Here is a 12,239-nt window from a genome sequence, read left to right on the forward strand (position 1 = left end):
GGGATAATCAAGTTACGTTGGGTGCGGTCACGTTAAAGGGACAGACAACCAATTTTCGTGGATTACATTTTCTTTGCCCAAAATGAAAGGGCATCACTTAAAACGCCTCAATCTGAGACGGTTTCGCTGAGAGCGCCCTAGAACTTTTAAATCGGAATTTTTAGATATATCAGCCATACGTCCCCCGCCAAAAGGGATGTTGGAAACTGTGGCAGTGAGCCTTGTGGCCACATACTTTTAACTGCACTTGAGATTCAAAGGGGTATTAAAAATTTGTTCCCGGATAAAACAACAATAACGTGCAACCTTTCCTATTCCTTCATAAGGTTTTTCAATGACGCGTTGAAATCGACGGAGTTATTAGGATACGTAACGTAGTGTCCAGTTTCGACACTGCGTGTCGCCATCTTTCATGCTTCGGGACTTCTGGCGCAAAATTAAAATTATTTCAACCTGTTTATTTAGGAATTCCTTGCTGTTACCCCAGTATATAAGACGCTGGCTTCTATATGGCCTACAAGACATGCACTCCAGAAAAAAGCGTTGTCTGTACCTTCAAAAAAGTCTTGCGTTTTCGTCTAAAAACTTTTGGTAATGCGAAATAGTGCCAGACGCGTCGTTACGCAAGATAATGGGACGGCACATCACTTTACTGCAGGCCAGACGGCACTGAAGTCACAGCTTTACAAAAATGCTGGGAATGGCGCGCGTATGGCCCGAAAGAAAATCAATCTGTCAAGTGAAAATACATAAAATCAAAATGCCAAGTCGCCATACACTTTCTGGTAAACTTTGAAATCAAGTAGTTGTTTTATGCTAATATTGCCGCGAACCATACATTGGGTTTGTTTATTTGTGTTTTGCTTTTACCGCCCGGCTGCGCCGGTCTGCGTTATCTCTGCGCCAAGGGAAGCGCGTGTTCCATTCTTTCTTTCTGTGCCGCATGTGTTATCTGTTGTGATAGGGAGAGCATTCCGATCTAACGTGAACAGCCCAGAATAATCTTCTTGGATCTACTATGTTCTCGATGCGAATCGACGTTTCGAGAACCACGCGCGCCGAAAGATAAAAAGCCTGCAGTGTGGACGCCGCGTCATTCGATTCAACGACACTCGCCTGTGCAAGTCACTTTGTTGACCGCTGCTTCGCCGCCTCTGTATTCTTTTGAGTTGTTAGGGGAGCACAAGTTCGCTCCAATAAACGTATTTCTCATTCAAGACAACTGCTTCGTCCTTGTCTTCGTGACATCTGGTGGAGGTGCGGGGTACGCACCCTTCATGCCCACTACAACCTCTGGAAGCCGCCAAGCCAGTCCAACAAGAGCCAGCCTCCGCGTGCAAGATTTAACACCCGAGTTCGGTCTACTACCGGAGAAGACGAAGAAGAAAGACGTAAGACGTCGCAACCAGCACCATGCTTAACCAAGCCAATCCTCCTGTCGTTTTGCAGCAGCCACGGGAACCGCCATCATTCCGAGGAGCCCCCGCAGAAGACCCAGAAGAATGGTTGGAAAAACTGGAGCGCGTCCGGAAATTCAACAGGTGGGACGACGCAGAAACGTTCCGGCACGTTTTCTTTTACTTGGAAGATTCGGCTCGCACTTGGTTCGAGAACCACGAGAGCTCCTTGACAAACTGGGCTCATTTCAAAAGCGAGTTCACTAAGACCTTCACTACCGTGGTCAGAAAAGAACGCGCAGCGCTTTTACTCGAAACTCGAACGCAGCACCCCAACGAAGGGGTAGTGATCTTTGTTGAGGAGATGAAGAGGTTGTTTCGACGTGCGGATCCGGAGATGACAGAAGAAAAGAAACTAAGGTTTCTCATGCGAGGGGTAAAGCAGGAGCTTTTTGCTTGCCTTGTCCGCAATCCTCCCAAGACGGTGGCCGAATTCGCGTCTGAGGCGGCCGCGATGGAGAAGACGCTGGACGCTCGAACGAGGCAGTACGATCGCCCGGTCAACGTGATGGTTTCTGAGACGATCGGTGCCGGGGCTACAAGCTCCGACACACTGCGTGAGATCATCCGAGCAGTGGTCAGGGAGGAGCTTCGGAAGCTTTTTCCGACGACGCCACAACCTCAAGTGGCTTCCCTGACTGACGTCATCCGCGAAGAGGTTGAACACGCTTTGGGCACTTCTATGCCATCCGAGGCACCCCGCGAGCCACAGGCGATGACCTATTCTGGGGCTGTTCGTCGACCCCACCCTGCTCCAACCCGTCTACAAGAAGCTCCACGGTACCGCCGTCCACTCTCGCCGCCGTCCCCACTCTCGCCGCCGTCGACCGTACCGCCGTACACAGCCCAAACCCAGACGCCGAGGAAGACTGACGTTTGGCGAACGCCAGATCATCGTCCGCTGTGCTACCATTGCGGGGAGGCCGATCACATCTATCGTCGCTGCCCGTACAGGAGACTCGGACTGCGTGGTTTCTCCGTCGACGCCCCACGCCCCCGACCCGGCCAGCGCCCTACTGAGATCGACAAATACCTGTCCAACACCAACCGAGGACCAGCCCGCTCACACCGATCGCCATCGCCCTACCCATACCAGTCGCCTAACCACCGTAGCAATGCTGATTTCGCACGTGGAAGGTCCCCCAGCCCACGCGGGGGAAACTAAAAGCACCAACTTCTGGAGGTGAAGTTGCTCTACGGCGAAATACTGGAAACCCTCCAACGACGCAAGGACGCACCGAAGACAGTGATTCACGACATGCCCTCATCCCGACGATACGACCCAGCACTGACGAGACTCCTGAACACGACGATAGCTACACGGCGCGACGCGTACCCGACCTGACCGAGACGTCCGTTGAGAAGACGACGACGACAACGACGATGCACAGTGCCCGACCGTCAACACGTACAAGCAGAGATACGACGCCCCGACGAACCCGGAACTCGAGGAAGACTGCATCTGATGTCAAGGTGTCCATCGACGGCTTTGACGTAGTCGCCCTCGTAGACACGGGAGCTGACTATTCGGTAATGAGCGGACCATTTGCGTCTAAACTGAAGAAAGTTATGACCAGATGGGACGGTCCGCCCATACGCACAGCAGGAGGCCACCTCGCGACGCCAAGTGGAGCGTGCACATCACGCGTCACCATAGACGGCACGACGTACCCTGCCGCGTTCGTCATCATGCCTAACTGCTCCCGCGACGTAATTCTCGGAATGGACTTTTTGACAGACAACGGCGCAATAATTGATCTGCAGACCAAGTCGATAACTTTTTCCTTCGATCACTCCATGACGCCGGAACCGAACCCCGAACACCGTGCAGCTGTAAGGATAGCCGATGATCATGTCACCCTGCCACCTCGCGCAAGTTTGATGATCACCGTCTACTGTGAAGGTGCTGCTCCTGACGTTGACGCTATCGTGGAGAGTGACCAAAGGTTGCTTCTCGACCGCGGTGTGTCTGTCGCAAGAGGCATTGCGCGCTTCAAGGAACACCAATCCCACATTTTGGATACTAATTTCACCGAGGAGTACCAGCATTTAAACAAGGGCGCGGCAATTGCATTCCTCGAAGAAACGCAAGAAGCAAGTGACGTGATCGCGGTCGCCGACTTTGAACGCACCCCCGTAGAAACCTTCAAGCTCCCGCAGCCCTTCGACGTGAATCCGGCGCTACCGCAAGAACAACGGAACAAATTATTGGCTATGCTGCGTCGCTATAGCGAATGTTTTTCGTCGAGCGCAAAACTACGTCAGACCCCTCTAGCGAAGCACCGAATAATAACCGAAGATGGAGCCCGACCTACCCGACAGTCACCGTACCGCGTCTCTTCACACGAACGGGAAGCCATCCGGACTCAAGTCGACGACATGCTCAGCGACGACATTATACAGCCATCGAAAAGCCCCTGGGCTGCGCCCGTCGTACTCGTAAAGAAAAAAGACGGCACATTAAGGTTTTGTGTTGACTACCGGCGACTGAACAAAATCACGAAAAAGGACGTGTACCCCCTCCCCCGAATCGACGACGCCCTCGACCACCTCTGCCACGCGAAGTACTTCTCATCGATGGACCTGAAGACCGGCTACTGGCAAATTGAAGTGGACGAGAGAGATCGAGAGAAGACTGCATTTATAACCCCAGACGGCCTATACGAGTTCAAGGTGATGCCGTTTGGGCTGTGCACAGCACCAGCGACGTTTCAAAGAGTCATGGACACTGTGCTAGCTGGCCTTAAGTGGCACACCTGCCTCGTATACTTCGACGACGTAGTGGTATTCGCCCGGACTTTCGACGAACACCTTGCAAGGTTGGAGTCTGTACTCGAGGCCATTCTTACGTCGGGGTTGACGCTGAAGCCTGAAAAGTGCCGTTTCGCATACGAGGAACTCAAGTTCTTGGGCCACGTCGTCAACGCCGCGGGAGTCCTACCTGACCCGGCAAAAACTTCAGCTATCGCGAACTTCCCTAGGCCGAAAGACAAGAAGGGCGTGCGAAGATTTCTCGGGCTGCATGTGCGCATACTACCGGCGCTTCGTGGCATACTTCGCACGCATTGCAGAGCCACTCACGCGCTTGACGAAAGACAGCACCCCTTTCAGCTGGGAAAACGACCAAGAAAAAGCATTCTGCGAGCTGCAAAAACGCCTGCAAAGCCCGCCCGTGCTCGCTCATTTCGACGAAAATGCCGAAACGGAAATGCACACGGACGCCAGTGATATAGGCTTGGGTGCCGTCCTTGTCCAAAAGCAAAGCGGCTGCGAAAGGGTAATCGCCTATGCCAGCCGTGGTCTGTCGAAGGAGGAGAAAAACTATTCTGCCTCTGAGAAAGAGTGCCTGGCTATTATATGGGCGATTTCAAAATTTCGCGCATACGTGTATGGAAGGCCATTCAAGGTTGTAACAGACCACCATGCGCTGTGTTGGCTCGCCAATTTGAAGGACCCCTCTGGCCGTCTTGGGCGGTGGAGCTTGTGCCTGCAGGAGTTCGACGTTACAGTCGTTTATAAATCCGACAGGAAACACTCCGACGCCGACTGCCTGTCCCGCGCCCCCGTCGACCCACCACCACAAGACTCTGATGAAAACAGCGCGTTCTTCGGGATCGTGACGGAGAGCGACCTAGCCGCCCAGGAGCGTGCCGACCCCGACTTACGCGTCATAATCGAGTACCTCGAGGGATGCAACGTTGCCGTTCCTAGGACCTTCAAACGCAGCTTACCAGCATTCAGCCTGAGAAACTCCGTCCTCGTGAAGAAGAATTTCAGCCCCGGAACAAGAGCGAATTACCTTCTCGTCATCCCCGCGGACCTTCGTGACGAAATTTTGGAAGCGTGCCACGACGACCCGTCTTCCGGACATCTCGGCACAGCCCGCACTATTGGAAAAATCAAGGCGAGGTACTACTGGCCCGGCCTTACCTCTGACGTCACCCACTACGTCCGGAGCTGCCGTGACTGCCAGCGACGAAAAACGCCGCCGACAAGACCCGCCGGACTTCTACAACCGATCGCCGTCCCATCGAGACCATTTCAACAGATTGGAATGGACCTTTTAGGCCCGTTCCCTACGTCACGATCACAGAACAAGTGGATTGTCGTAGCGACAGACTACATGACGCGCTACGCAGAGACCGCCGCTCTTCCGAGGGGGACTGCACAAGAAGTGGCAAAGTTCTTTATAAGCCAAGTTGTGCTGCGACATGGAGCCCCGGAAGTCCTAATCACAGACCGCGGAACGGCATTTACTGCGGAGCTGATGCAAGGAGTATTACGCTACAGCAACACGGATCACCGAAGAACGACGGCGTACCACCCCCAAACGAACGGACTAACAGAACGTCTGAACAAGACAATCGCAGATATGCTGTCAATGTACGTTGACGTTGAACATAAGACTTGGGACGAAGTGCTCCCGTATGTCACCTTTGCGTACAACACGGCTATCCAGGGGACGACGCAGCTGACGCCGTTCGAGCTTGTCTACGGTAGAAGGCCGACTACGATGCTCGACGCCATGCTTCCGCACGTAGAAGACGACGACCTCAACGCCGACGTCCACGGATATCTTCAACGTGCGGAGGAGGCCCGCCAGCTCGCTCGAGTTCGTATAACGGACCAGCAGCTGGTGGATGCGGGCCGCTACAACCTCCGACGCCGAGACGCCGAGTACCAACCAGGGGATCGTGTGTGGGTTTGGACTCCCATCCGACGACGCGGACTCAGTGAGAAGCTCCTGCGACGCTATTTCGGACCCTACCAGATTCTACAACGTGTTGGCCAACTTACCTACGAAGTGATCCCTGATGGTGACTCCGGCACATCACGACAACGCAGGCGGCCTGAAGTCGTCCACGTGGTTCGCCTAAAACCTTTCTACGGACGATGACGAACTTTTTCATTTGTTCGGACTGTCGCTTATGTTAGCATCGGGTCGATGCACTCTTAGAGGGGGGGTAATGCCGCGAACCATACATTGGGTTTGTTTATTTGTGTTTTGCTTTTACCGCCCGGCTGCGCCGGTCTGCGTTATCTCTGCGCCAAGGGAAGCGCGTGTTCCATTCTTTCTTTCTGTGCCGCATGTGTTATCTGTTGTGATAGGGAGAGCATTCCGATCTAACGTGAACAGCCCAGAATAATCTTCTTGGATCTACTATGTTCTCGATGCGAAGCGACGTTTCGAGAACCACGCGCGCCGAAAGATAAAAAGCCTGCAGTGCGGACGCCGGGGCATTCGATTCGACGACACTCGCCTGTGCAAGTCACTTTGTTGACCGCTGCTTCGCCGCCTCTGTATTCTTTTGAGTTGTTAGGGGAGCACAAGTTCGCTCCAATAAACGTATTTCTCATTCAAGACAACTGCTTCGTCCTTGTCTTCGTGACAATATTACCCCGTGTAATTTCGACCAAGCGCGATTTATTTTTATTCGTGCTTGTTGCCTTGGGAAAGGCATTGCGGAAACCGCATTTGGCAGCCGTTTTATCTAGATGTGTAAAGTGTTTCGCACTCTTGCTTAATAGCGCTTTTCTCGTACGTGTCCGCCGGTGCCAAAACTTCATCCTCCTTGACAAGGTTTTCTTTTGGCAAGGAAGTTTTTTAGCGAATCGCTCGGAGATAACTAATCAGAGTATGCGATGAGTGGGTTTGCTAAGGAGCAAAAAAAAAAACTGAAGCATCCACAAATGAAGGGGAAATACCCAGTACAGCATACAGCAGTTAAGCATGGCACAGAGCGCCTGGAAGATAATATGTTAGTGCTAGTACAGCGAATAAAACTTTCCACATGGAGGGTGGGGTGTAGAAGTCCTGCCATAAGGGCAGAATTTCTGGACAATAAAGTTATTTATGATAGTGTAGATAGAAAATCGCGGCGAAGTATTCTGAAGCCGACGAGCGGTAATCACAGTTAACACAGGCGGTGAACATCTTCAGAGGGTTAAGATAGAAATAGGGACGTCTGTTGAGCGCGCTGCCGCTCGTGGGCTACGTAGCAGAACAAATAAAAAATTGTTTTGTAAAATAATAAGTTAAATTATTGATTCTTTGTGACTAAAAAGAAAGGAAGTGTGCGGACTCCGGGAATACAAAAACTTCAGGGTGGCGACAAACGAAGTGAAAAAAAAAAGTTTAACTTATCACATACAACGAGAAAGTGAAACTGGACTAATAGAAAATTTGGAGGTCTGGAGAGTGCATATTCAGTAATAAAAACTACGTTAGATTTCTCATAGATAACTCAAGCTGCTGAAGGTACCAATGTTACCCGAGTAAAATATCTGTGACAATTGTTCAAGAAAAAGAACCCCGGAAAACCGCGTTTAGAACATATATTACAAAACTTCAGGTGACCTTGTTTTTTTTTGTTTTAGCGCTGAGACTTCTAGTATTACAGCGTAAAATATCTTCCTTCGATTCCGACGGCTAATCGCATAGCCGTTCGGCAAGCACTCCTGCTGTAGTCGTACCACCTTTCAGTGATCGTGACTGACTTCGTTTTTTGCAGATTCGAATCGAACAGCTGCACATTTTTCACAAGGCCTTGAAGTACTAAGATGGAATAGGAAGCTTTCGCGCTCAATGCCTGATAGGGGACCAAAGCGGACCGCTATTTTGCAGCGGACAGCAACTACTGGCACAAGCTGGCGGCTGACGGGATCAACGAGCGACTCCAACGGCCGCTCAACACGCGTCGTGCCCGAAACGTGGTGCTCTTCGTGGGCGATGGTATGGGCGTCCCCACGGTGACCGCGGCGCGCATCTACAAGGGCCAACGGCTCCACCAGTCTAGCGGGGAGGAAGAGCAGCTCTCCTGGGAGACCTTTCCGCACGTGTCGGTGTCCAAGACATACGGCCTGGACGCGCAGACCTCGGACTCCGCAAACACAGCGACTGCCTTCCTCTGCGGAGTCAAGGCCAATGTCGCAACTCTCGGTGTCGACTCCCGAGTGAAGGTTGTTGCTTCTATATTTCTTCTCGTACATACATTGTACCGTGAAATACTGACACGAAGTACGAAGCAGTGATCACTTGCAAGAAGAGGCTGGGCCAAGAAGCTTTAAATGTAATATGGTTAGATACGTTTTATAAAAGTTCTTGTACGGAACCAGCTTTGCAGCATGTTCTGATTCCATACATTTCTTGGATAGCGCAGTTACCAACACTGCTGCACGTTTGTTACGAGTCACCGGTAGGGAGGAGTCACGTAAACGTTCTCTCGCGGTTCATTAAACCCACTGATGACTTCTGTTCGAAGGCCATCTTGAGCAACCAGAGTATGTCTCGTCGTATCAATTCTAACGTAGCTTGACGCAACTGAATTCTAGTCAACGCAAGTGCATACGCGGCAAAACACTGCAGTGACATCACGGCATGGAGCTGAAATTATTGTGATTAGTTAACAGTGCTTCAAAATTGTGTTACATGTCAGCTTCATTCTTTCGAATGAAAACGCTTGGCAACTTTGATGCAGAACATACATAAGCAAGTAAATGATACCGATAAAAGAAAAACTGAATTGAAAATAGACGTTGCGCTGGTCATATAAGAGCTTTTACACCTACTTTGCAATTTTGTTAAATAAGAATACCTTCTTTTCATGTCATGAATCATAATGATGCCTGTAACATAAGGAGAGACTAATAGCCGCGACGTCCAGGCGATACGATGGTGCTTCAATTTACAAGATAGCGAATGAAGAAAGACGAAGCAGCTCGAGCGAGAGCTGCTTCCGCGTGATGAGAGGCACCGATGATGATAATATATCTCATCGGTGCAGCAATGATGACCCCTATGAAGTTTCTACATCTTCCTCGGCCCTAAGGAAACTCTTGTCAGTCTGTCTCCGTTGAGTTCTTATGTTCATTCCAGTTTGATTCAGTGTCTGTGTGGCAATCAAACGGCGAAACAGTCACTGTGGCCGTCTTCTGAGCACACGCCAAGTCTGTCGATGCAGTCCACGTAGCCAGGTCAAAATTCGAAAGCCGTCTTCGATGGTCTTGTACCCTGATGTAAGTTCAGGTTCGTTCGCTGCGATCTCAAAATAGTGCCTTGGAGGCTTCCGCTTCTCTCTGGAGTTCTGGACATTAGTGATACGATTTTCGTTGTAACGTGCCTTGTTGTTCAGATGTTTTCTGCAGTGTATCGTTTTCTTTAGAAGGGATTGCCGAATACCTGCCGCGGCCATCTTTCTCGCATACCTTACAAAAACGTACTCATCCCGCTCTCCAGCGTCGTGCATCGGTTTTCCTTTTTGACGTATCTTGCCCTTGAAGCTCTCCAGTTTCCAAATCCATGGTCTCCCCCTTGATATATTCGCCATACGGAGATTCTTCTAGCGTCATGAGGTTCGATGACCTGCCGCCGGTCTTGTTCGTGGACATCTCGGCCGACTCTTTCAATGCTCGCGCGAGTAAGGCGCCTTGAGTTTCAAGGTCTAGTGCAGACAATGAAGATGTCAAATTCTCAAGTCCTGTTTGCGATGGGAAATCTGACTGAGGTGAGCTTTCTGGTAATAAGGCATGTTCCGCGGGTGTCTCCAAATCGCATGGGTCGTAGCACTGTTCAGTCATTGTAAAAAACTCATTGAAGTTTTTGGATGAATGCAAGGTCTCCATAATTAGGCACTTGTCTTTGGTGGCACATTTCCTTTCAATCGGCAGTACAATCGGGTCATAATATGCGTGATTTCGTCTTCATAGTCAATGTTGGTGGTAAATTCTTAGTCCAAATCTTCGATATCAATAAGTGGTTCGATCTCCTTATTCAACAACCTCAATTCAACTTCATTTTTCCGCAGCTGACTCAGAAAGCTTGTCAACACACCGCCAACATCAGTGATCGTTACGGACGAGTCTAATATCGCTTTTGCGTTTCGACACAGTTCTCCTGCGATTAACCGCCGTTTTTCTCTTTCATTCTTCGGTTCGTGGAGGCTCATCTTACATTGAAAAACACCCTGTTCGTGCATCAAAGGTAGTTCGTTTTTCATTGCGCGATGCGCTGCGGCACTCCCCTCACCTTCTGCAGAATCGCTTTCTAGACCCATCGAAGAAAATCCTCAAAGGGTAGGATGTCTCGTCGTCTTGTATGCCCATCGCGTCGGTCGGCCATGGGTAGCACCATCGTCGGTATGTCCATCAAACGGCCCGTCGTCGGCTTCGAGGGGTCCTCCTTCTCGTAGGCCAAAGTTCGGATGAATCCGAATCACACTGGGCCTTCTTTCCGGGTTTATCGGCACCAAAAATGTAAAATAAGGAGATACCAACAGCCGCGACGTCCCGGCGATACGATGGTGCTTCTATTTACAAGATGGAGAATGAAGAAAGACAAAGCAGCTCGAGCGAGAGCTGCTCCCACGTGATGAGAGGCACCGATGATGATAATATATCTAATCGGTGCAGCAATGATGACCCCTATAAAGTTTCTACAATGCCTGCATATCCGCCAAGGTTGCATGGGGAAGCTGGAAATCTCTCAGCATTGGAATAGCACGCCAATCGCCAGCGCCCGTTTAGATATAGGCTCACCTCATATCTTATAGACAGTAGTCCTTTTCGGGTTACCTGATTACAAAAATTTTGGTCTGTCCGTATGTCACTTTAATAAACAATGTTCAATCCGGAATCGTAAAGCTGAGCCGCTTCTTTCACTCCGCGCGAAGTGCGGCCATGGTTCATATATGTCCACATTATTCGGCCGATTGGGAACCGCAAGCATAGAGGCAAAATATCAGAAGAAGCGAACGTACCAGCCCACTGTTTAAACATGAGTACCCTTGAGATTTATTGTTGCGGCAGTCAATAAAACACCTCCGCTGTAAAACAACCTGGTAAACATTTGGCTGGCAGCTACTATGTTTCCTAATACAAAATTGTAGCGCCGCACGATGTGCGGAGTCGTCTCGGCGACGGCGCTTAGCTGCTCTTTCTGCGGCGCGCGCCTCTGGATTCTGGCGTTGGCGGCACCTCTGCTCGGGGAGCACTTCCTTTGTTTCAGGAAGTGGTCGCGTCATCGGCGAAGGCACGACGGCGCACACAACTCTGGCGGGATCTCGTAGCGCGTCGCCGCCGCGGAGCATGTCTCGCGGGGCACCCCCGATATACAGCGCTCCCCCTCACATTTTCGCCATACTCTCCTCATTTGCTATTTGCTCGCTCTATCTTCGGTGTCCTCTTCGTTCTCTCAATTACAAGGAGGACGACGGTGGCGGACGACATGAAACCAGAGGAGCGGGCGCTTAAGTGTGTGGCTCCAAAAATTCACCAGCCATTCCACTCTCGAAAGGTGGTTGTCCAGCGAAGCTGCGTGTGCTTAGCCCGTTAACGGGGTGTTGGACTCTCATGTACGCGGTTAAGTCATTAGTGCACCGCAGTCTGCAATACACGATGCACCTCGAGCCGGAAAACGACAGAGAAACCTGGCGTATGCACCCTCAAACTGTTCCACGTTGGCACCTCGGCGGCGAAGGCGCTGTACAGCGTCCACTGACTCACGACAGGCGGTTCCCGCCCATCGATTATGTGTGGTCTCGCGTGCGCCATCGTCGAACGCCGCATAGGCATCGCCACGCCGTCGATTATTACATTCACGTCACACTTACAGGGACTCCTTGGCACCCCATTCCGCTTTTGAATAGACTTCACTTTGCATAACACAATGTGGGAGAGCCAGCTCACATAAACCAAGCGCACACCAAGATACCTCAATTCGGCGTTACTTCTAACCACAAATGCACAGCGCGGGAGTGATTTTTCAAAGCAATGTAAGCCTTTTCG

At 50.9% G+C, this 12,239-nt stretch overlaps 1 protein-coding gene across 1 annotated transcript in view; it reads left to right on the top strand.

Annotated features, from left to right (window-relative positions):
* The first annotated feature begins 8,086 nt into the window (after nucleotides 1-8,086).
* LOC144167937 (alkaline phosphatase, tissue-nonspecific isozyme-like) overlaps nucleotides 8,087-12,239 on the top strand; it is a 30,223-nt gene continuing 26,070 nt past the window's right edge. Inside the window, exon 1 of the mRNA XM_077697059.1 lies at nucleotides 8,087-8,417. Within this exon, the coding sequence (XP_077553185.1) occupies nucleotides 8,193-8,417 (225 nt within the window). The 5' untranslated portion in view covers nucleotides 8,087-8,192. The remainder of the gene's footprint in view (nucleotides 8,418-12,239) is intronic.

This window comes from Haemaphysalis longicornis, unplaced genomic scaffold (assembly GCF_048455015.1).
Source record: "Haemaphysalis longicornis isolate Haplotype H1 unplaced genomic scaffold, Haemaphysalis longicornis Haplotype H1 scaffold_2, whole genome shotgun sequence".
Classification (NCBI taxonomy): domain Eukaryota; kingdom Metazoa; phylum Arthropoda; class Arachnida; order Ixodida; family Ixodidae; genus Haemaphysalis; species Haemaphysalis longicornis.